This window comes from Rhinatrema bivittatum, chromosome 3 (assembly GCF_901001135.1).
Source record: "Rhinatrema bivittatum chromosome 3, aRhiBiv1.1, whole genome shotgun sequence".
In the NCBI taxonomy this organism is placed as follows: Eukaryota; Metazoa; Chordata; class Amphibia; order Gymnophiona; family Rhinatrematidae; genus Rhinatrema; species Rhinatrema bivittatum.
Genome location: NC_042617.1, coordinates 411,589,300 through 411,615,065, shown reverse-complemented (window position 1 = coordinate 411,615,065; position 25,766 = coordinate 411,589,300). Strand labels below are relative to the sequence as shown.

The 25,766-nt window shown below is 42.5% G+C and overlaps 1 protein-coding gene across 1 annotated transcript in view; it reads right to left on the bottom strand.

Annotated features, from left to right (window-relative positions):
• DST (dystonin) overlaps positions 1 to 25,766 on the bottom strand; it is a 925,809-nt gene that overhangs the window by 132,507 nt on the left and 767,536 nt on the right. The window contains 3 exon segments of the mRNA XM_029595689.1: positions 4,136 to 4,339; positions 7,965 to 8,183; positions 25,543 to 25,650. Of these exon segments, the coding sequence (XP_029451549.1) occupies positions 4,136 to 4,339; positions 7,965 to 8,183; positions 25,543 to 25,650 (531 nt within the window).

Sequence of the window (25,766 nt, the reverse complement as noted above, 5' to 3'; positions counted from 1 at the left end):
TGAGAACAAACCCAGTCAGCCGGCAAGCATCAGAGCCAGAAGCTAGTCTCCTTCCTGGACAGCCGGCAAGCATCAGAGCCAGAAGCTCGTCTCCTTCCTGGACAGCCGGCAAGCATCAGAGCCAGAAGCTAGTCTCCTTCCTAGACAGCCGGCAAGCATCAGAGCCAGAAGCTAGTCTCCTTCAGGGACAGCCTGCTCGCTCTGCCAGTACCAAGCCCAGGAAGAAGCCTCTCCCCCGCCGACATTCTCCAGCCAGAGCCTGCTTCAGAGGTGAATTAAGGTATCGCCTGAAGCCTAGACCAGGCGCAAGTAAGTTAGCCATAAGTATTAAAATAGTAAGCAGGCTAAGGTTTACAGCATGTCTATTACCACCCATGGTACAGAACTTTCTTTAGGGAAATCTGGTGCTTAGTGGCCAGGATGTTAGAGACAGGAATTGTTATTTTCTAAATACTATATCCTGTCAAATCTGATAAATAAAAGTGTATTTCTGAGGAGAATACACAGTGTATTTTCCTGACTTAGGATTGTAAGTAAGGTGGGAGAGCAGCTGGAGGTGTCTTGTAGCAGACAGATCCCTGCACCCCTAAACCTGCTTACAGTTCTTAATATTGTGTATTGCCCTCTTTTGCACCAATGACAGCTTGCGGTCTTTTGTGATTATTATGAATGAGGCCCTTTATTTTCTCATGTGGTAAAGTTGCCCATTCCTCTTGGAAAAAAGCTCCCAGATCCTGTAAATTCTTTGGTTGTCTAGTATGAACTGCATGTTTTAGTTTTCCCCAAAGTGGCTCAATGACGTTGAGGTGAGGAGACTGTGATGGCCAATCCAGAACCTTCACTTTCTTCTGCTGCAGCCACTGAAGGATTGACCCAGCCTTATGCTTGGATCATTGTCATATTGGAAAGTCCAAGTGTGCCCCATATGCAGCTTCCTGGATGATGAATGCAAATTCTCCTCCAGTATTTTCTAATAAAGATGCTGCATTCATCCTGCCATCAATTTAGACTAAATTCCTAGTACTTTTGTAACTGCCACCCCACCCCAATACAGCAAAGATCCACCTCCATGCTTTATGATAGGGATGGTATGCTTCTCTTCATAACGTTTATAGTTATGAATATAAAGTTCAATTTTGGTCTTATCACTCCAAATTATTTTGTTACAGAAGTTCTGAGGCTTCTCTAGGTGCTGTTTGGCATATTGTAAGCAGGCTGTTTTGTGGTGTTGGTTCAGGAATAGATTTTTTTCTGGCAACTTCACAGCCCATTTTTGTTCAAGTATTTCCTTAACATGCATGCTGAAACACCCACCCACTTTGTTTCAGAGAAGCCTGAGTTTCAGTAGAAGTTGCTTGTGGGTTTTTCTTTGCATCCCACAAATTTTCCAAGCAGTTGTATCTGAAATCTTTCTTGGTCTAGCTTGGTATTACAGAACCCATAATTTCCCACTTTTTCATCAGAGTCTAAACAGCATTTTCATATCTTTGGATATCTTTTTATATCATTTTCCTGATTTATATGTTGAACTACTTTTGCTCGCAGATCATTTGACAGTTCTTTTGTTTTCCCCATGCTTCAGTAATCACCAAAGTCAAGTGCATCCCTGGATGAAATACACAAGGGTTTCTCAAGAGCTAAGAAACTCATTGATTATTTATATACAAGCCGTAAAGCCCGTTAAAACGGGCTACATCCCTCTGTCTCTCACCTCCCCCTCATTCTCTCTCCCCTCACTCTTCACCACCCCCCTCCCCCACCCACTCCTCTCCACCCTCCCTCTCCTCTCACTCAGTCCCCCCTCTCCCTCCCTCCCTCCCACTCACTCAGTCCCCCTCTCCCTCCCTCCCTCCCTTCACCCACCTCCATTTCCTCCCGGCGCCGTAAGCGCGACTTCCCGCAACCCTCACCCGGCTCCATTAACTCCTCCCGCTCCTGCCGGCAGATCTCGGGGGGGGTCACTCCCGCGCGCGCGGCAGTGACCCCCCCCGAGATCTGCCGGCAGATCTCGGTGGGGGGGGCGCGGGAGTGACACCCCCCCCCCCGAGATCTGCCAGCAGATCTGGGGAGGAGAAGCAGCGGCACCGCGCGCGCGCGCGCGGCGCCGCTGCTTCTCCTCCCGCTCCTGCGGCCCCACCGCCATTTTTTTTTTTCTGATCGACATCCTTGCCCGCACATGCGCAGTAGAGCTGTGCTCTACTGCGCATTTGCGGGCCGTCGGTCACAGGCCATTTATAAGGTAGATAGACACTAACTACATCAAACAAGGCACAGGTGTGGATACCTACCCTTCATTGCCATCTCAATTTGTGTGTGTCAACTTGAGTGTATATTATCAGGCTAAATATTCAATAGTATGCACATTTTTAAACACAAAGATGTTATTATTTCCCTTATTGCAATGGTTTAATGATTGTGCTATTCTGTGATGCATTTTATTTTAATTTGAAACATTAAAATAACATGTGTTATGTTTGATCATATGTTTTCTTAAAATACTACACATCTTACAAATTCTGCCTGGAGTATGTAAACTAATGAGCACAACTGTATTTCTGTAAATAATTCTTAAGTTGATTCAATAAAAGATATGATGACCTGCAAATAATCTAGTTTTCTCCAGGATCAATACAACTATTTGTTTTTCAGTTTGATGTGTGAGGGTTTTTTTGGGGTTTTTTTTAAACAAGCAACTCAACAACATAAGTGGCCTCAAAAAGATTAATCTTACATTCTCTCTTATAACTCACTTTATCCCCCAAGCTACCAATTCATCTTACATTCTCTCTTATAACTCTCTTTATCCCCCAAGCTGCCAATTCAATCTCTCTTATCACCACTGCATGGCAGTTCTAGTGCAACTCTCTGCTGGCTGGTCTCACTTCATCTTTCTATCTACTGTTCACATTGGTGTCCTATCTTTTGTTTCAGATCCCTACGTTTATCCACACTGCTGCTTTCACTTCCCAAATCACAATGGTTGCTTCTTCTTTACCAAATTAAAAATTCCTAATCCTCATATTCTCTCCCATATATGCCACTGTCTCTTCTCCACAATGTTTTTTTCAATAATCTACCTCATATTCTCTCTGTCCCATTCATCCTTGCCTAGTACCTCCCTTTATGCCAAATCTCCCATTTGCTCCTTCCTATTTCATGACTTTTTATTTCTCGTTTCTTATGACAATCAATATTCTCCTGGTACTCCTTCAATGCGCCTCTATTGCTCCTCCTTATAGGTGCCCAAATCAGTTTACCGGATATTTTTAAGTTGCACCAAATTCCTTAACCCTCCCCCTTCCCTCTTCCATTGCTACGTAGGAGTTCAATTTCCTTGGTTGCTTAAACTATCCACCTACAACCAATTTTTAATCTCAAAGTTTAGAAGGTAAGATGTAAAAAAAAAAAAAAAAAATTCTGATAATATAGACAATTTCATCAAATTTAAACGTGATGGAAAACTGTATGCTCAACAACTTGCATGCAAGATTCACTTACACACATAACTGGGTTTAGTATATGCACAAGGCCATGAAAGCATCTGCTCAGCAGACGCCTTCATTATGATCTTTAAAAACAGACTGTAGACTGGAAGCCTGCGAGAGAAAAGCCCCGCCCCAATGTCTTAAAATATATGACTAAATGATTACAATGCTAAAGCTGTACTGTGCCATGATTAACAATGCTGTCTCAGATGCAGCCCAGGTTCCGGTACGCATCATGCAATTGCCATTTTTATGGGCTACAACCGAAAGCCTGGTGCACAATTGAGACTCTGTATTGCTAAACTAAAGCTATTCTTCACAGAAGCAGCTGGGCTGAATAAGCAAGCAAGTAGGGAAAAGAACATATTAAAAGAGGGTAGGAATACTGACTGATTGATAAAGGTCCTTGGGTGCTACAATAATACAATTTTTGTTTGTGAATTTAAGAATAATAATGGAATACATGGAAGTGGCAATCCAACATGCTACCAACTCTTGCATTAAATTCAAAGTAAACTATAGGTCCTCTTATAGTAGTGAAAACTTCAACCTATACCCAATCAGAACATGAAAGTCATATGGATGTGTAATGGCTTTCATTAAAATGTCTCAGGTATGAGCATAATCAAATGAGTTGCATGAACCAATACCTGCGCAGACTGAGAAATGGCTTCATCCAGTGCGACTGCTCGCTTCTTGACAACTTCTTTAATTTCTCCATACAGACTGTCGGCAGCCACATACTTCTCTTGGATAGAAAATCCTTCTCTAGGGCTTAGTTCCAACAACTGAGGCCCAGTTTTGTTCATCTTATCTATATGGGGCTTGTGTTCTGCAATCAGCTCACGCAGTTGCTATAATGAAATCATACAGTACATTAGTGCCTTGGTCTCACAACATGGAATTCTGGAAACCTATATTCCAAACACATCCAAATGACAAAGAATTCTAAAACAAGCACCCTTGATGCTAAAAGAACCCGGAGAGCCATCCCTAACTGATCACTCACAAAGGTGAATGAACTTTGTACAGAAGGTGGAGAACACACATACGTTTTCCGTAAATATAATTTAAATTATTTATCACATTAGTGTTTCTAAAATCTTAATGCAGTTTTGACATCATTGTTTGAATACAGGAAAAACCAGTGCAGAATAAGAATCTCTGATTTTATCCATTCAGCAATAGTTTGATCTGTCATAATAGTATGGCACCATTATAAGGTGTCTGGGGCTGTAGGATAGCTTTATGACCAGTTAAATTTCATGTTATCATGGATTTTAAAATATAAATTACTGTACATAGCAAACACGTATGCACATGCTACTGATAGCAAGTTCTTTGGTTTGCATTACTATAGACTATAGTTCACAGCTAGTTCAATATGCAGAGCCCCGAGGACCTGTTCAGTGGAGACTTCAAGCCCCAGCTGCCACAGGCATTCATTTGTAATGCAAGCTCGCCACTTTTACTACACTGACAGGCATGCTAGGAAACCATCTGTCTCCAAGAGCAGGAAATAGGGGAACAAAAGGAACTGTGGTTGGCCCATAAAACTTAATCCAGTTTTCTCTGCTGAATGAAGACTGAGAAACAATAGCCGTAACAGATTATGGAGATGTTCCAGTGACAGTGTTTCCAACAAGTTTCAGCTATGGGACCAAGGAAAACGTTCCAAGGGCAAGATGAGCAAAGCAAAACAAACAAACAAGACAGTGGCAGCAACCGTATACAAGATGCACGATAAAACACACAGCTGTCAGGTCAAGTTGTAAACTGCTTTGAGTGTTTTGTATAAATGTAGTGGTATATAAATTTTAATAAAGCATTGCCTCTTGCATGTACAGTACACGCTGTTTAATGCTTGTAACTAAGTAAATGCAATTCGGACACAACTCCAATGATCCGTACAAGCAAAAAATTATAAAGCTGCTAAAAATTTCATGGAACGTAAAACTGAAGAAAACTTCAGATAACAACGACCCAACTAAAGCACATACGGCGTGAAGCAAACTGAATAGCATCACTAAAATTCAGAAGAAAGATGTTGGGAATACTCCAAGAAATCAGTATTTCCCTTGAAATTAATTATTTTTTTGAAATGGTTTGGCATTAGCCTTCGGTAAAACAAAATACGGTTTCAGTTCAAGCCTGGCCATTCTTCAGCAGCTGGGTCTATTGAAAAAAAAATGCATTTAATAAGTATTCATCTTTAAACAATGAGGTAATATATCTGATCTTAATACCTTCAGGGAAACTGTGTGTCCCCCTTGCGTACTGCACATACTGAAAGACAGCTGAGCTATTCACCGAGCTGGTGTCAACAAATTATGGGTCAAGCAGAACAGCTAACTGTTCACTACGAAAAGATGCAGAGCCTGACAAAGTCTGAGCCCTAAAGTGTGCAAGTACTAGTTATGTTTAAAACCAATTGGAAAAGCCACAGGATCAGGGATCGGTTTCATGTCCGCAGGAACCCTTACTTTTTGCTCAGCTTATACCAATGCAAATTAATGCAGATCTTAGCTAAGTTACAATGCCTTTAATGGCTCAAAATGATCGGATGATTCATTCCTGCATTAAATGTCATACCATTCAATTAAAAATATCATAAATGAGAACTGATATGTCCACTGGCATCTAACTATGTCTATCCTCCACTGACTATAACAAACTCAATCTAATTGTCTTTCTGCTAGACCACAGAAATATCAAATTAGCTTCTCATGCTGACCTTTGAATCAACCAACAGCTTAGCTATTAAAGACAAACTGCTACACTAAGTCAATTTTTTTAAAATACGTATATTAACTTAGCAAAACCTCATTAAACTGTCAGATGTTTTGTTTTTATTTACTTGCCTGTTGTTGGCTTTATTTTTTGTGAAACAGAAGCTCCTCTAAAACTATTCCAGTCCAGATAAACATTCAACCAGGTGGCATAAATATTTTTCTAGAAATTTCATGACTGTGAATTTTCAGCTGCTGTGGTATAACCATTGGCTCAAGTAATGTCACTTCCCTCTACCCGCACATTAAGGAAGAGAGACCAACAAAGAAGTGTGATCCAAGAAATATGACATTTGGAGGAGCAGAAGTGGCACTGGTGCTACAGCAGACATCTATTCTCAGTTGAAACTATATAAAATTATTAGGGGTGTGCTTTCGTTTTTCACAAATTAGGCAATGTCAATGATATTGTCTAATTCGCCATGGTTTGGTAGCGCCGATATATGAAGCAATTTTTGCCGAAATTTCGGCAAAATTCGTAGTTCGTGTACACTAACAGAGTTACTGCGCACTGCATATCTCTTAGTGCACAGTAATACCAATTAGTGCGCAGTTTTCTAGCTAACGAACTCCTCTGAATTGATACTTTTTCATTTTTAAATTGCATTTTTTAGTATGCACTAACATTAGTTACAGCGCACTACTACATACTTAGAGTGCCATAAGTTCTATTAGGGCGCACTAACTAACCTGTTAGTGCACACTAACGGGCCTTAATGCGCATTAACATCTATCTAGTGCGCACTAACGCATTTCATCAAAAATTGCCGAAAAAAAAAAAAACGAACTGTGGGAAAACAAAATTTTCCATGGAGCACCCCATCCGAAGCCCGAACAGATACCTTTAAATGAAGCACACCTCTAAAAATTATCCCTTTTACAGAAGTAAATGTTCCTGGATATGTGTTTTTCAAATGATCTTAATGAGACTTGTCTTCAGGGCTTAATTTGTGGGGGAACTGGCTGGAACTGAATTCTGCCACTTCTTTTTAGACTTAAGAGCAGCAGAGGCATTCTGCTTCAGCCTCTGTCCTCCAGGCAGCCTGTAGGGAAAAAGGGAGGTGAGCCTGGAGAAGACAGAACAAAAAAGAGCCATTCTGCTTCCTAATTCAGCCCCTCCCCTCCTGTTCTGCAGGGAAGCGGAAGGGAGGGGGTGATCCTGCAGCAGGTACTGCACTTCAAAGAACAGATACAAAAAGGAGCTGAATTAGAACAAGATTGAAACCTGTGAGCAGCTGTGCTTAATGTCAAGACTTCAACCCCGGCTACTGCTCACTAGTTTCAAACATTTGCTATCTGAATGCCTTTTTGTGTCTGTTACCCAGGGCTTAATTTCTGAATGAACAACCTGGAATGGGTGTTCTGGCACCTTTTTCTAGGAAAATGAGGAAGCGGAGCAGAGCTGACAGTGTAAATCAGTTCTGGTGGGCAAAGGGCAGCTGGGGGTTGAGCAATGGTAGGACCTGGAGGATCACTGGGGTAAGGAGGAGGAAGAATGTGATCAGAAGACAAAGAATTCACACTTATTCTTGGCCCCATCCGTTTGCACAGGTCATACCTGGCCCCAGCCTTAGCACCTCCTTCCCTCTTTCCTCCCCCTCCCGCTCCACAGTTCCATTTGCTTTTTGCATACAAACTAAGCCCTGCTTGTCTTATCCTGTCTGTTTTCTAAAAGTTTCAGTCTGCTTACCCGGAGTTCTTCCTGTTGCTGTTTCAATGTTTCATACTCGAGAGCTGGTGCTGGAAGCTGTGAGATGACCGTTTCTGTTGTCATTAGCCATGGCCACAGCTCCTCAAAGGTCTCCCAAAACTGGCTAACCAGTGATTGAGCTCGCTCCAGCTGAAGATTCCTCTCTGAGTTGATGTGGCTCACCAGATCATATTTCTTCACGAGGTTTTCAAGCTTTTCCTGGAGAAATCATAATTGCAGAAAATGGTCACATTATTTTGTATTGGTCCAGCTGTTGCCTACTTCTTTTAAGTGACTGGCTGAATCAGAATTGGAGCTTCAGTACAATGAACCTTCATTTACAAATACCAGGTTTTGGTTTTTTTTTCTACCCTGGCCCTCTTCCCTCCTGTCTACCTCAATCGTGGCAGCAACAATCCTTGACCAGGTGCCACAGACTTTGGCTTCCTCTACCACAAGCCACTTGTGTAGCCCGAGTCTGGTCACAAAGCACTGCCACTGTGCAACAGCTGAGGTTCCTCTCCCCTACCTGCAGCTCGGGGGCTCTGAAGAATTCTCTACCAACAGATGGACCAGTGTGACTGCGTTCATAGCTAAAGTTTCCAGCATGTCATCTCCCTAGTTTAAAGGTTGCGATACCTTCCATACTTTCCAAAACACAGAGGAAACAACAAAACCAGTGTAAAGAATAATCAAATGCACAAAACATACATGCAATGGTTTTGTTTTGAGAAGTTTTTATGTTCTGAAATAGCAAGGAGGTGGGCCTGGCTCGGTCCTGGCTGTTGACACACAAATCAAAACTCCACAGGGAAACTGGATAAACATGAGAATAATTTCCTGTTATTCAAATTTATAAATTATTTTGGTAAACTGGTATGATGCAAGGTGCAGATGTGCCAACAACTTTGGCTAAATAGCATCTAGTCATCTACCAGCATCATTCAGTTTCTTAAAACAACACCAAAATATAAATCAGAGGAACACTGGCTCCAAATTATTGCTCGACATTGCAGTGTTTCGGCATCCTCAAGCCTGCATCAGGGGCAAAGTCCTCAATGCATAATATTTCAAATGGACTCCCATTTCATGCTCTCACTCAAAAATGACAGCATGAGATAGGAGTCAATTTGAAATAGTAACATAGTAACAAAGGCAGAAAAAGACCAAATGGTCCATCCAATCTGCCCAGCAAGTTTCTTATGGTAGTGACTACTGCTCCGTGCAGGTTACCCCCATGTTTCTGTTAAGGGTAGTAACTGCCACTCTGAGCAGGTTACCCCAAAGCCGTATGTTAAGAGTAGTAAACATTAACAATCAAAACCAAGCAATTGTCAAACCCATAACAAAATTACTGCTAGCAACATTTTCATAGGGTGATCAGCCTTCTAGAGAATTCAGACAATGCTGCTGCTTGAACATGCTTTGCTTTTGGACCTGGCTGTAGAAGCAGTCCTTCAATTCTTCCCTAATGTCTGCGCATCAGTACCCCGGAATATAAAAGGTAAGGCCCAGCATTGGCTGTCGGCTAAATCCTATTCCCCCTCCCCCCCCCCCCCCCCCCCCCACCATTGTTGAAACGAAGAGCAATGTTGCAGTTGCATCAAAAAAGTGAAAGCTAATTGGTTAAAGGTAGTAATCCCCATGCCTTGTTAGGGAAAGTAGCTGTTGCTCCATGCAGGTTACCCCATGTACCCTTTCCTTCTTTTCCACCTCTAGCCTTAAGGGATCACAGTGTTTATCCCATGCCTTTTTGAATTTGTTTACTTTTTTCCATCTTCACCACCTCTTCTGGAAGGGCATTCCAGGCATCTACCACCTTCTCTCTGTGAAGAAATATTTCCTAATGTTGGTTCTGAGTCGTCCACCCTGAGGTTTCACTTCGTGACCCCTAGTTCTACTGTTTGCTTTCCACTGGAAGAGGTTCAAGGATCGTGCATCATTAAAACCTTTCAGGTAACTGAAGGTCTGTATCATATATCTGCCTTATGGCATTGATGTCTTTGCCCCTGATGCAGGTGCGAGGACGTTGAAATATGCAGTGTTGGGCGATAATTTGGAGCCAGTGTTTCTCTGATAAAACAACGTCAGAATGTTAATCATCCAGTTGACAGTAAATTTGAGAACAGCAGTCCTTTTGGAACAGTCACTAGATTATTTGGGGTTTACCATTATTTGAAAAGACTATTGAACTTCACAAGTGTTTTTAAGTGCATTTATAAAAATGACAAACTTTGATGCTTAAGAGTGGATATCACAATAGGATGATGTTTTTAAAAGACTGAATGGTGCTGGCACATGATTAGATTTGGTGCTATTTAGCCAAATTTGTTGGCAGATTTGCACCTTGTACTATACCAGTTTACAAAGTAGTTTATATATATGAATGACAGGAAATAATTCTCTAGTTTATCCTGTTTGCCTATGGAGTTTTGATTTGTGTGTCTATTTGAAAACAAGATCTTGGCTTTGCTCTGTATTGAGTAGATAATTTGGTGCCAGGTTCAATTTGTGACTGCCTCCCACCCAGCATATTGTCAAAGGGAAAGATGAAGTGGTCTAGACCAGTGGTTCTCAAACTTTTTCCCATCGTGACACACCTGACAGGCCATGCTCACATGTGTGACACACTGCTCATTACAATTCACAGCGGAAATAAAAAGTAAAGGTCCGGTAATTATTTCTATTGTTTAAAATGACACAAGGAAAAGATACATATTCTGTCTGAACAGAAATTGCATAAATAGTAAACATCCCACACCAAAACAGCACCAATTTCCAGCACTTAAACAATAACCACCTTACCTAAGAAAAGGTAACACTGAAATATTACACCAGGCCTTAAGACACCAATACATCTCCTATTAGGAAAACGGACCAAGTCAGGCTGCTATAGAGCCCTACACAGAAACTACATGCCAGCAGAAAACCTCATCTGAATCACGTTTGACCCTCACTTAACAAAGAATAAAGAGACCAAAAAGCATAACTAGAAGCATGCAGACAAAAACTGAATTGGAAACTGCAACAAGCCAGAGTCTCTGTATGCAGTGTAATAAAGGAAAAAAGAAGCATCACCCATCCTTATAAAACAAATCAAGAAATATAAAATCAGTAGCAGTAAAACCATTCTAACAAAAAGAACAGATTATTTTGAAACTGCTGATGAGTGGAATATCCAATAATTAAAAACTCATAAAAAATTTCTAGATACCAATAAAATATTTCAAAATAGCAGACACAAAGACCCAGTAATGAAAAATAAGGATATAAACATTTTTTTGCTTTGCATACCTGGAAACGTTTGATATCCAGGTGTCCTGAGATTGTTTTGAATTAGGAGGAGGGGTGGTTTGCTTGGAACTTTCTCCTCTCTCTCAGTCACATACCAGAGCTCTCTCTCACACTGGCTCTCAATTACACACCTATACACACATGCTCTCAGTCACTCACATATACACATGCTTTTTCTCTCACTTATATAGGCTCTTAATTACACATTTACACACATGCTGTCTATCTTTTCACGCTTACACACACAGGCTTTCAATCATACACATACATGCTGTCTTTTTCTCTCACACACAGACTCATTCACATGCTTACAAACATGCTCTCTCTCTCATTTACACACAGGCTCTCAATCACATACTCACATGCTCCCTCACCTAAACCAGCTCTCAATCACACACAGACACACATGGTCTCTCCCTTACTTATATACAAAGGCTCTTAATCATACATACACATGATCTCTTTCACACACAAAGGATCTCAATCATACACACATACTCTTTCACACAAACAGGTTTTCAATCACAAACTTACACATACAGGTTCCCAATCGTAAATTTACATTCATGCTCTCTCTCACAGGCAGGCTCTCAATCACCCACATACATGCTATCTCACTCACACACACACACAGGAACTAGTGGCAGCAGCAGCCTCCTCCCAACCCTAACCTCCTTCATTTTCAGCCCTCGCGGAGGAGAAGTCCCATCGGAAACGGGGGTTGACGCTCTTCTTCATTTTCCTCTGAGCCGCACTGCACATTCTTCAGACCGCGCATCTCTTCTGCTCTTCCAGCCGACGCTGACCACACTAGCATGGTCTCTTCTTCCCGCGCACGCATCCGCTGCTCACCACTTCCTCTTCCGGGCCGCCGGGGGGGGGGGGGGAGGAAGAAGAGACCATGCCGATACCGCTGACTCCAGCTGTTCTGCTACGTTCCGCCCGGGCTGACAGCATTGTAAGCCTGGGTGGAGGAGGACCGGGGAGCAGCTGGGTCAGCGGGGGACTGGGAAGTGTGGCAACACACCTGCGTGTTCTTGGCGACACACTGGTTGAGAACCACTGGTCTAGACAGCCAATGGTCCCTGCGGGATATGTGCCAAGTGGCAGAAAACTTCCTGCCACCATTTGGTAGTTTGTTGCATGAGAATAAGGGCATGTGTGAGTCTGTAATTTTCAAGGAAGTGAGGCACGATGTTCCCCCTTTTACCTCCCCCCCCACCTCCAGAGTTGAGGAGACATGTGGCTATGCGGTGGTAGGCAAGGGAAGATCAGGGTACCCCTTTTCTTTTGCCCCTAACAGTCTCTGGATTAGACTGCTTTCCCCATTGGCAGTGGTAGTGCTTTCTCTTGAGGCCTCTGCTGGATTCCCTAGAACGGTCAGCTTTGTTGAAGAAGTTGCAACTCAGTTTTTATAAAAAGGGAAAAGAGGAATGTGCTGTCAGGTGCCAAAGCCTCTGGGTGGTATTGTGAGGCCCAAGTGCTTCCGGCTGTAGAAGCTTCACTCTCAGGAGTCTGTTGCTGCATGAATCTGTTGTGCTCAATACAGTATGGGGCTTGTGGTTGCAGACAGTGGTTGTGTTGGGGAGGCATACCCTCTGGAGTTTGATGTTGCTTCTGTGCCTGGTGAAGCTGAGGGCGGTAGGAGGAAGGCAGGCTGGTCAGTGTGGGCATGGCCATGTGGTGGACCAGCTCTAGGGGTGTATCCCTTTCAAACCCCATGGTTTCTGCAGCCCAGCTTACATAGAGTGAGCCTTTCCCTGGCAGTGCAGGCTCATCTTTGCTGATTTACTGCAGTGGTCTGCTTCACTGCAGCAGCTTTGGTTAAAAAAAAAAAAAAAAAGTGCCTACCTTCATTGTGGCCACTGCATTCCTTGTTGTCCCTCTATCCAGGCATAAATGGAATTTGGCAGAGGGAATGTTTTCCTGCACAGCAGCGGAGAGGTGTTTGAGCTAGAAGACTGGGTTGGATTTAGGGAAGAGGCAGACATGTTGGCCAAGTGGTCCCTGGCTTGTCATAAAGCAGCTCAGTAGCTGTGGCTATGAAGGTGTTCTGGTGAGCGGGCTGATTGGGAGTGCTAAGCTTTTATTAAGAGGTTGGAATTGTAAGGGAGGAAATTTATCAGAGATATCTCTCCCAGCAAGAGTGCAAATTACACCAGCTCCCAGCACTGATGCTTGTCAGAGGCCTTGTCCAAAGTGGTAGCAGCATCTGCAGCAGACAAGGTTGGTTGATATGAAGTAGCTTTGTGGCTTTTCCCCACATCGGGGCTACTCCTCTCGTCATTGCTGCTGGTGATATTGTTGCCCTCTTAAGATGCTTTCATCCATTGAGCTACCTGGTTTCTGTGGTTAGGGGTATGTGGTTAGGGGTATGAGGGAATGACACTGGGTGAGCTCTAGTGTTGTTGGCCTGAGCTAGCTGTTTTCTTCCATGCTTCCATCTATAGTTTCTGAGCGGGAGGGAGAGCATGGAGAGAGAATCATTAAGCAGGAACCCAGGCTCCACTCAAGCAATAATCTCAGAGTGGAATTTTTCCTTCCGTGGGGTTCGGAGTGACCAGGCCAGGAGTGCCCAACCGGCATCTCGCAAGCAGCATTTGATTTTTTAATAGACAAAATGCAGCTCTGTGCTCTTCTCTTGGAACACCCATCCACAGCTGCTGTTCAACTGCATGCATTTTTTAAACTCATGGATAGAAGCTGCTAATCTTGTGCACTGTGAAAATGGCTATAAGGAAGTACCAGTCTGCAAATTCTAAAACTGCTTGCAGTGCCAGCATAGAGTAACAAAGCCAACCCATCAGCCACTGAAAACTGGAAGAGGAGGCTCAGGGTGACTGTTGGAGCTCGTCCACCAGCTGTCAAAGATTGGAGGAAGAGGAATGGATGTCTGATGGAGGCCTAGCATACCAGCTGCCAATGACTGAAGAGGCCCAAGGCAGCTAGTGAAGCCCACCTTCCCATCACAGACTGGAGGAGGAGACCTAGGCAGGGAAAGAAACTGCCCATGGAGAGGGAGTGAGTTGAGAAACATTCCAGGGAAGGAGAGGCTGGGCTGAGTGCGAAGGGGAGAGAAAGAGAGAGAGATTGGGTTTTGTGTGGAGTGAGAGAGGAAGGAGGGGGCTAGCCAGTAGAGGGGAAAGGTTGAATGGAGTCCAGGGACAGAAAGAGGCTGGGGACAGTGTATGTATAGAGACAGAATGAGAGGCATGGTAGAATGTGGAGGAGAGTGAGAGAGAGGTTGGCAGAGTGTTGTGGTCGAGAGAGAGAGACTGGTAAAGATAGGGATGGGGGATTTTGAGAGAGCTTGCGGGGATAAAGAGGAAGTTGGGAGAGCTTGCAAACACTGGCCTTCCAAACACCCCCCCCCCCCCCCCGCCTTCCCTTACCCCCTCCTCTGTAAGGCTTTTTGGAACGGTGCCATCTGGTTTCTTAGCTCTTGGTGTGGACTAGGCATTGATGTTGAACACAGGGATTTCAGCAGAGCTTTTGATACTGTCACACATGGGGGAGGCGGGGTGCATGAATAAGCAAATCAATTTGGGGGTGTTTTCCAAAGTTATAAGCTGGTTTAGAATCCTTACTAATAGGCAACACAGATAGATGGTATATGGAATTTTTGGAATACCTAAGGAATTTGGTCCAAATAAGGGTGGCTTAGCAGAGTCATGACATGAGTCCAGTTCATGGTGGCCAGACCAGTCTGATGCCTAGCCCATCTGCTCGGATGTGTAGTCTGAAGATACCTTACTTTGCTTGACGGGGTGGATGGGTGGTCCAAGTGTTCAGGGAGGGGGAGTAACTTTATTGACCCTTAACTGATTTTACTCAGAGAGGTATCCTGTTCATGATTTGGTTTCCTGTGAAATGTACTCAATGCGTTGTGTATCCTTAGTCATTGTGTGACACTTGTTCTTAATGAATTCCTAGTCCAACACTCTAACAAAAGTGAGGTTCCCTTAATACTTTCACAAATCCTGAAGTCATCATTAGGGATCTTTTGTCTGCCTGTAAGTTAATTGCACAGCAGACAAGCAGAAGGCTGCACTGGAAGCCATTTCCACAGCTAATCAAATTCTGAATAAAAGCCATTGGAGGGATCCTAGTATTATTTGTTTGAAAAAGGTACCCGAAGTATGCTGAGAAGCAAGCAATCTGCAAGACTGAGCAACTGCCTATCCTTCATGCTCTTTGACGTTTAAGCCTTGCAGGAAGCAATCCACATGGAGACAGAAGGACTGCATTTGCAGGACCTGCTCACACACACAAACACACGGAACTGATTATTCACCTATAGCATCAAAGAACTGAGCTCAGCAGCATTATATGATTGCAAGTTTAAATAATCTGATGCTAGCAGAGTGTTCTACATTATATTTTAAGTAAATTCTGTTAATCCATGCATAATTATACTTTTTCTTTAATAACTGCCTCAGTAAAAACTCATCTGTAGCAATTCTTTTCCGTGCTGAATTGTTTATTGCTTTGTTTAATTTAATACAATTTGATATACCACTTTTCAATAATTATCAAAGCGGTTTACAATAAATACTAATTTATTTACCAGATAAATACTAATTTATCTACCAGAGTTAAAAAAAAAGTTAAAAACCTGGCTCTTCAGGCAAGCATTCCAATCTCCAGAATGTAACTAGGCGCCTTTTTTTGTCACTAACACCATGTCTATATATATTTAATTTCTACACTCATTTTCTCTCAAGTTATTTAATAGTCCTTTAATACATATACTATATATTTGTATACTTATTTATTATTATTCCTTTGTACCCCTAAGAGTAAATTGTTTTAGTTTGTTCCTATCTACCTGCAATTATCATGCACTTGGTTTTTAACCTAGTCAAACCACAGAACCTGGATTATCTTTGTCCACCAGTTAATTTGCAATGTTTAACCGCTAATTATCTTTAAAATATGAAAACATTTAATGGTTCATTGTCACTGTTCAACGTTCCTTGTAAAAAGTTTAACCCGTGTATTGTTTCAAAATACGAAAACGCTAAACGGTTTATTGTTACTGTTCAATGTTCCTTGTAATAAGCCCCGGTCGGTCCGCACAGACCAGGGTAACTTATTGTTTCATGTAAACCGGATTGATTTGTATTGTATACAGGAATTCCGGTATATAAAAATTAAAAATAAATAAATAAAATAAATAATCAACAAAGATCATATCATATTGTTACTGACTGCCTTAACTACTGCATACTAAGAAGAGCAAGCGCACAGGAGATAGATTGGATTTTTCTTTTCTCCTGTGTAAAAGTACTGAAATCTGAGCCAAAATTCCATCTTGAAAAGCTCTGGTAAAAAGTGAGGTTGCGGTTTGAGGTTATTTTTTTACCCTCCTTCCTCTCTCTCTCTCTCTCCATCTGGAGAGTCTGAATTGATACATGAGAGAGGGACTACTGCCTGGAGGCAGGACTAAACAAAATGTTATGTTATGTTATGTTAATTGGGTTTCTACGGGGAGGTGGATATTCTATCCCTTGGTGTGCAGTCAAACTTTGCAAAAAATGGAATTGCTGGTTTCAACAGGTGCAGTAAGTCTACAAGGATGGAACATCAGTATGCTTGATGCAGCCATGCCTGCAGAGTACAGACTGACAGTGTACTGGGGTGAAGTTATACCCCAAAGGCCAGAGTCAGTGCTAGTAAATGCAGCAGTCATTCCTGCGCAGGACAGAGCAGGTGAATGGATGTGGTCGTACCTGCAGAGTATGAAACTATCAGTGGGATTGGGTGCAGCTATGTCTGTAGTGGACAGATTGCCAGTATGACTGATTGCAGTCACAACTGAAGAGGATGGACAATTGCTATATATGGGTATAGTTACACCTGCTGGGGACAGTGCCGGCTCTTTGATGTGGAGCAGTCGCATCTGCAGAGGATGAAGCTGGCACTGAAATGTGGAGCAGTCACACCTGCAACCAGACAGGGGGTTGCAATCGCATCTGCTGTAGATGGATTATCAGGGAGACTGAGTTCAGTCACACCAGCAGAAGATGGAATGTGGGTGTGTACAGTCCAATGGGGACAAAATGGGCATTCTGATGAGGAGTAATTGTATGTGCAGAGGATGGAATTGGTGATGTGATTTAGAGCACTCACATCCGTGAAGAATGGGGCTGCTGTTATGACTGGGAGCAGTCACACCAGCTGGGGACAGATCCACTGTTGCAGTTAGTGCAGTTACACCAGCAGAGGATGGAACTGTCAAAAGCATTCATGAAATTACACCTGTGGAAGGCGGCCCTGCTGGAATGTGGTGGTTAGCTGGAGGTAACTAAACCTTGTTTACAGACATTTGTCTCTTCTTACTCTGTATCAGTTTGGGGTTGAATGAGTCTGTTTATCTGTGGAGAGCCTCTAGCACTGTAGAAATAAGTCTTTCTATTGCTATGATTCGTCAGCTTGGCTGATGGCAGGTTTAGGGAAGAGTTGCTTGCATTTTAAGCTTGGGCTCAGTGATTAATAAGGGTGTAGGTGGCACTATTTTGTGGTTCCTAGATATCACATTGGAAGGGTGAACGGCCAGTACCATTGGACATTCTTTGTGTTTTGGATGACTACATATTATGTTAGCAAATATACGGTCATTCTTTGGGTTTGGTTGCATGTGTTTATAGTTGGTGGTTCAGTCAGTCAAAGAAAGATGCATTAAGGCCAGTTGATTTCATGGCATGGCAAAAGACTCTATTGCTAGCTTGTTTAGATATTTATATTGGGCAATTTAGCATGAATGTTTTGGGGATGGTCTGCACTCTGGATAATTGATAACATGAGGAAAGACTTCAATATATCCATGTCACTGTTTGGTTTTATAGTTTGTTGGCCGACATCATTTCTAGGTTATAATCTTCATGTAACCACAACTTTGGGATAGTAGACTGTCAAACAGTTTTTGGCTGCAGTCTTATAGCAGACAGCATATCCATAGATAGGTCCAAGATCAATGCGAGTATTTATCGATCCAGTGGTGTCTGTTTGTTGGATGTAGGTATGAATTTAGTTACTAATGTCCTCCAGGAGGCCTTAGGATTGAATATTGGCTCATTACTGGTCAAGGGACACAATTTATTGAGGGGAATGTACAGTGTTTGTGGCAGGATACCTGAGCCATTGCTTGTTCAGGGTAGTTTGACTCTGCCTTACCTAGCTGGCAGGATAACACTGGGAAGCCTTAGTGAGCCATTGCTGAGATTTAAAGAAGGGGAGAAGGAGAAGGGAGCTGTCATACCAGAAGTCGGTGATGTCAGTATGACTAGGTGTGGTCATACCTGGCAGGGGCCAAATGGCAGGGGCTCAAATGATGGCGGTGCTCTGGCAGATGATGCCTGAAGTGCTTGGTATGTGAGGAGTCATTTGCCTAGCAACCGGGGGTTGCTAGGCAAATGACTTGGCTGGTTGCTAGGCTTGGCTGGTTGCTAGGCAAATGTTTGGCTGGTCCAGGTTGTCAGGGGCGGCAGGGATCTAACCTGCAGCCCCAGGTACTCAAGGCCAGGGATCCTGCAGTGGAGCCACAGGGACTCTGGATCACCAAGAATCCTGCAGAAAATACTAAGCAAAGCAAAGTTAGGGAAACCCATTTCTGGAGACTCCCTATTAGAATTATGTGTGTCCCAAATAGAAGGCTGTACATAAGGAGCTCTAGCCTGACACACTGTTACTGATCCAATTGTCCACACAGAAATTGCTCCATGATATCCTGTTGCCTGGCAGTTTTTCCTGGTTCCTGCTCTGCTCCTTGTCTTTGGCTACACATCTGGTTCCTGCTCCGGCCCTGGTCCTTGGGCTACAATCCTGGTCCCTGCTCTGGTCCTTGTCTTGTTGTCTTTTTTGGTTCCTTCTTCCGTCTGGGAAGTCCTGGCAGCTGCCTGCATCCAAGGGCTCAACCTGTGGGATACAGTGGTTTCCCTCAGGCAGAAGACAGTGGTTTCAGACCACCTGACCTCTTCAGAGTACGCCTCTGCCTAGGCGACATACCTCCTCGCCATCCCCAGCAGAGGGGCCGAGACACGGGTATTGTCTGACATTTGACAGGGTTAATAAAACTGAGGCCCTTGATATCCAGGTTATAGGTCTATATTTCTTTGTTGAGTGATTACACAGATGTGAGTCTCTGTGAAGGAGAATTGTGTGTGAGCAGAAGGCTGGATAGTCCTGGCTGCCCAAATTATGAGAGAGGATATGTTAAATTTTTGAAGCTGACCCCTGAGAAAAAGCATTTTTGCTTGACACACAGCTGTGTCAGTACAATGTGGAACGGCTTGTGATGTAAGCATTTTTCAGCCACATCACCCACAATGACACTTTAAATTAATTTTGGTCACTGGTATTTTTGGCTAAAACCCAGCAAACTGATTATGAACCCACAAAGCACTTTCAATCATTTTGATGCATGTTTCTGTTGCTAAATGTATGTGATAAAACAATAATCTTAACGTGGATCAATCATGTATGTTAATTTTGAGAAAGTTTGAGCTGATTTTTCTGCCTACTTTCAGAAGGTATTTTTTGAGCACTTTCTTATCTATTTGACCCCCAGAACATTTTCCTGAGTTGATGGTTAGCAATCAAATACCTACAGTACCTGAATGTAAACCAATGTGATATCTCAGATCGAATGTCGGTATATAAAAATAAATAAACAAATAATTAAATAATTAAATATAATGTTCGACTGGGTCAGTTTACTCATGACCCTTCTCACACTAAAATGCCTTGCCACCCTGTTCTTTCTGAAAATGCTATATCACACACAGCTGGATTCTTAAAATGTTCTGCAAACTGTGGCAGTGCTATGTTACCTTGGCAACCCGCTGCAGCACTGCTCAATGCAACCAAGCCATATGCAGGTTGCCACAGCAACCTGTGCCATCCTGGCGGAACACCACAAATTAAGATCTATGTCCTCCTCCTGTTCTCACTCTCCCATGCCTGAAATTAACTTTTAACCTTAACGCTTTCCAACCAGCTGCTTAAAATTGTCCTCACTCCTCCCTCATGCCATATGGTGATTTTACTTTTAATGTGCCCTCTTTTCCTCAGCTTAGTCCCCTGGTTTCCTTTTCTTGTGCTAGCAAACCTACAAAAATTCACATTTTTCTAAAGTATGAAAGATTTAACAGGCCACAATTCAGTCCAATGTTTAAAATATGCCTTAGGCAGTAAAAGACCAATCATATATGGTTTGTGGCAGCTAATCAGATCACAGATAACTGTATTGTTATTGGCCCTCTCCACTTTGAATTCATGGAGCGGCAGTTACTACTACCCTTAAGAGAAACATGGGGGTAACCTGCACGGAGCAGCAGTTGCTACCTTGGGAATATCTTATGTGAATTTTTTGCAATAGAATTTAATGAGGAAACTTTTGGCAAAATGGGTGTATAAGGCTAGAGTCATCCTTTTCACTGCATTCAGCACAGCTTACTTTTGGTTTCTTTATTTTTCAATCCAATGTAACACTTCAGGTCTAGCATATTGTGCAGTTTTACAACTTTTGCACCAACATACCTCCATTACGGGGCTTTTGTAACCTCCCTCACTGGGGTAAAGTTTCTGGCTACTTGCTTGCTTACAGACTTTACGCCAGTTTTTAAAGGGAAAGTATGATGTACTTTCTTTTTGAAAATTATCCCCTAAACTACTTGCATACATTTATACCTGCTAAGATGTGTGCATAGATTTCTCGGGGAAAATTCCAAGCATACTCTGGAAAATTCATAAGCATGTGTACAATTCCGGACTCCACTTTAATCCCACCCACATGGATGCCTCTTTGCACTAAGGGTAAAAGTACAGACATACAGGTCCCATGTGCATACTTTTAGCTGCCGAGCACTTTTTTACCCACAGAATGGCTTTAAAAACTATCCTCTAGAGACACTTATTCATGTTGATCAAGCAGGCTTTCTGCCGGGTAGAGCAACATCTGATAATATCCGAAAGATAATAGATTTAATACATATCGCTAAATCCACTAACGCCCCGGCAGTCTTTATGACCCTAGATGCTGAAAAAGCATTTGATAGAGTTTACTGGCCCTATCTATTTGTTTTGCGGAAGATGGGTCTGGGGGGCCCCTTCGCAGTTTGGATTCAGGTGCTCTATCGTAAGCCATCTGCATGTATTAAGAAAAATCATGGCTATTCGGCTCCTTTTCAAATTCGGAGGGGTACAAGGCAGAGCTGCCCACTTTCGCCGCTCCTCTTTGCTCTTAGCCTAGAACCCTTGGTGGAGTGGATTCGGAGGGAAAGAGAGGAATATGGGATCCAATCTGGCAGAGAGACACATAATATCATATGCGTAGAGAGTAATTTTATCTTGTTTCTCTCAGCCTATGACTTCTATGCATAAGGTCTTATCTATGCTGGACCTATATGGAAGAGTGTTGGGATTTCGGGTTAATCTCGATAAATCGGAAATTCTCCCTGTGCACTTTACTGAGAACCTGATGCGGAAAGGTAAGAGTGAGCTCCTATTCCGGTGGACCCCAGGTCCTATATGGTATCTGGGAGTTAATCTTAGTTTGGATTCCTCCCAATTAGTATCTCTAAACCATAAATCTCCGACCCGCAACTTGATGGGTGATATAGACCAATGGGAATGCCTACCTTTTTCATGGTTTGGCAGAATGGTCACAATTAAGATGAATCTTTTACCGAAAATTGGCTATTTCAGGTTCTGCCATGACCCTTTCCTGATGCGGACCCGAGACCTCTTCAGCGTAAAATGTTTGCCTTTATATGGTGTAGAAGACCCCCAAGGGTCTCCCGTCTGATTTTCAGCCAAACATGTAGAGATGGAGGTTTTGGACTATCTTCCCTAGTACACTATTATGTCGCAGCCCAGTTAAAATTCATTGTCGATAGCCATGATCTACAATCGCTTAAACATGGGTTGGGATTGAGAGCCAAATGATGGGGGGCACGCCCATCCCAGCTTTATTCTGGCCAATGACAAGCACCACCAGGGACTTGAAATCCTTTCCTTTAAGCATCCAGACATCTCTGATGGTCTGGAAAAAAATGGAAACACAAATTGATAGGCAACAAAAATTACTCTGCCCTGTCCCCAATCAGATACCTTTGGGATTTCGTTGATGGACAGAAAAACCCGACGTTTAAGCGCTGGGAATCTCGGGGGTTAACACATTTAGGACAGGTTTGGTGCCAAGAGATGGTTCCCTTTAGAGAGTTACAGGACAAGTTTCAGATACCCACCACTGATTTCTTAGCATATGCCCAGCTGCGACACTTTTTGGGATCCCCGGGGCCCTGTTCCGATTTAAGCAGTCCACGTTCACTGTTTGAAGGGATTTCTAAGCTTTACCGGTTGATACATACCACAGATGGGGGAGCAACCCATCTGTGGGCTTGGGACCGGGACCTGGGCCCTCACTGGGATCGCAACAACTGGGAGGTATGTTTTCAGGCTCTAGGCCAATTCTCAATGTTTGCATCCATGATGGAGAATAGATACAAACTTCTGTATCGCTGGCATTATTCCCCAGTGAGAGTGGCCAAATGGTGCCCAGGCCACTCACCTAATTGCTGGCGACAGTGTTCCCAGAGTGTTCCCATACTGAATTATGTTGGTGAACTATTGGCACATGTGGTGGCAATGTCCTAAGCTGCAGGGGTTTTGGAGTGCTTGTCAAGGATTGGTGGATAAAGTGTTGGGCGTTCAGGTTCCTTTACAAGTGGAGTTCTGGTTACTCGAACTAGATGATGAAAACCAAAAAATGTTTTATCATCTTACTACTGCTGCCAGACTAGTGATCGCCGCTCATTGGAAATGTACGAACCCACCCCACTCATGCAGCTCTACGGCAAATTACGTTATATGGAGAAATTAATGGCCCATAAGTGGGATACCATACACAAATTTTATAGGATGTGGACATCGCTGATTCAATACATTGAACAGATGGAATAGCGTAACTGATAGTATGAGGAGGTTCTGAGAAATGGCAAGGGGAGGGGGGAGGGGGGATTACTAGGGAAGAATGGGAAATGGCAATTCTATATATGGATATCTGTTCACCTGAGGAAAAGATATTGCACTGGAACTGTTATGTATTTTATACTTAGGAGGCAACACAAAAGTTCTGTATTTGCCTATATGTTTGTATTGCTGTTCTCATCTCTATTTAGCATACTGTTTGTAAGCTTTACATTATACTGGATAATAAAACATTTTAAATATATAAATAAAAATATCCTCTGACAGTCTATGGCAAATATCTTTACAAACACATTTAGGTTCTGTTGAATATTCACAAACCTATCATTGAATTAAAAAGCAGGGGGTCGATTTCAAACATTTTATGTTGGTGAACAGGTGTTGATCCAGGTAAAAATCCCCTTGGAAAACCATCCTTCTCCTCCCTATATGGAACAAGGAGCCGGGTTTGGTTGAGGGAAAGAAATTTTGATTGGGGATATCATTTTGAAATCCCTGGGCTTACTGTCATGCTCAGAGGTTCCCTTGGAAAATTAACTTGCAGGTCCATGGGCAGTTTGAAAATTGTCCCATTAAACATTTTGCATATTCTTAGCCTTGGGTGTCTCAATTCCAAGCAGCCACTTAAACAGCCTCAATGAAAGCAACTTATTACTTTACAGTTTTTTCCCTCCAAAATTCATTGTGATATATAGCACATTTCTATTAAAAAAAAAAAAAAAAGTATAAACTAGATGTTTTCCCACATACATCATCATCATAATTAATACAACATAGAAGCCACAGCAAGTTGTTCCCATATTATCAATCTTGTGAAAATCTGCAGCTGACAGTTGTCTTATGATCTAACCTCAAATTTAAACAAAATTATGGCCAATTGTACTTAAGTGTAATTTTTGGCTAAACAATCTCTACATGGTTCTGAGACAAGGCACTGATATTATGTCTTCCATGACATGACAAGGGCAAGTCTCAGAACTGCTAAAGTAAGCATAAACTAAAAAATGAGCTACCCATTTATTCCAGGATAATCAAAACTACATATAAACTTTTAATTTTTGTGCATCTTACCATTCTTCCTCAATTCCATGTTGCTGTAATCCAAAGAACATCAACCAATCAGAGCAGCTGCTATGCTAATAACACTGGGGGATTTTTCAATTAGCACAGTCAGCATGCGGCACCATGAATTAATTACTGAAACTGCGAGTTAAGTTTGCACTTTAAGAAAGAAGTTCTACCTGTAGCTAATGGTTTGGTAGTGTCACTTGAATCCAAAGAAGAAATGACACATTTGATAACTGTTCTCTACTTTTTTTTTTAAATTTTAGATAATCATGAATTTCCCTATCTTGGATTCTTACTCAACATCCTTCCCTCTTGCTCCTAAGATTAGATCTACTATAATTCAAGAGAGTGATGTCATGCTAGTAAATTGAGGGCTATGATAATTTGCAAGAGTTTTCTACAAGCAAATTATCAGGCCGATGCAATAAATGCACTCAGAAAACGGGTTTTCCTAATATCCACCCAGCCCCCTCTATTGGGCACGCAATCCAATATTTAAATGAGGGGGACGCATTAAAAAGGAGGCACTAGGGACAAATGTGCATTCCTAGCGCCTCCTCAGTTTGGGCGCACAGGAGAGGTGGCTGTCAAACGGGTTGGGAAAACGGACACTCAGTCTACGAGTGTCCATTTTCTCCCACTACTTGCATATACACGCATGAGATATACGGCCTGGACCGAGTATCTTGTGTGTTTATTGGATGTCCAGAATTTTTTTTTAAAGACTTTTTTTTTTTTTTTTAAATAAATACTGCTTTATTTGGTTCTTCCTACTTAGTATCACTAAGATACTACTAGGAGGAATCACAGAAAGCAGGATTTTTCTTTTTTTTTCAATGCACCCTAGAGCGTGACATAGCTTTACACCAGCCCCGGGCTGGCATAAAGATTTGCCGCGTTGCAAGGGCCCATTGGCCGCACAGAAAATGTATTGGATCGTGGGGATTAGCTAATAACCTCATCTACATGAATTTCCATGTGATAAGTGCTATTAGCTACAAGGTTATTTGGACGTGCTAATCCCCATATTGGGTCAGGGGTTAAGGATGCGCATCCAAAACACGCGTCCAATCGCATGTTAAGCCGTGCACAGTGACTAGCACATGGTATTGCATCGGCCAGTATACGCCCTATTCAGATATCATGAATAAGTAATAGTTGGCAAGGTGACATGTTAGTCTGGGATAGACATCTGAATATTTTCTGCCAATGCTCAGTAACTCACCTTCATAATCTGTTTTTCCTCTTCACTGCATGTGCCCATAAGCTTATCACCAGATGCAACAAGCTCATCTATGAGATCCTTGTGTCTTAATATCTCCATGGTAAATGCCTTGTAACACAAAGAAAACAGTGGCAGGCAGGTTTAAACAATGAGCTAAATTTCGTCTCTGAAAACTATTTTCAATGTGCTGTATCTAGCGAGACCGAAAATTAAACACTACAAAT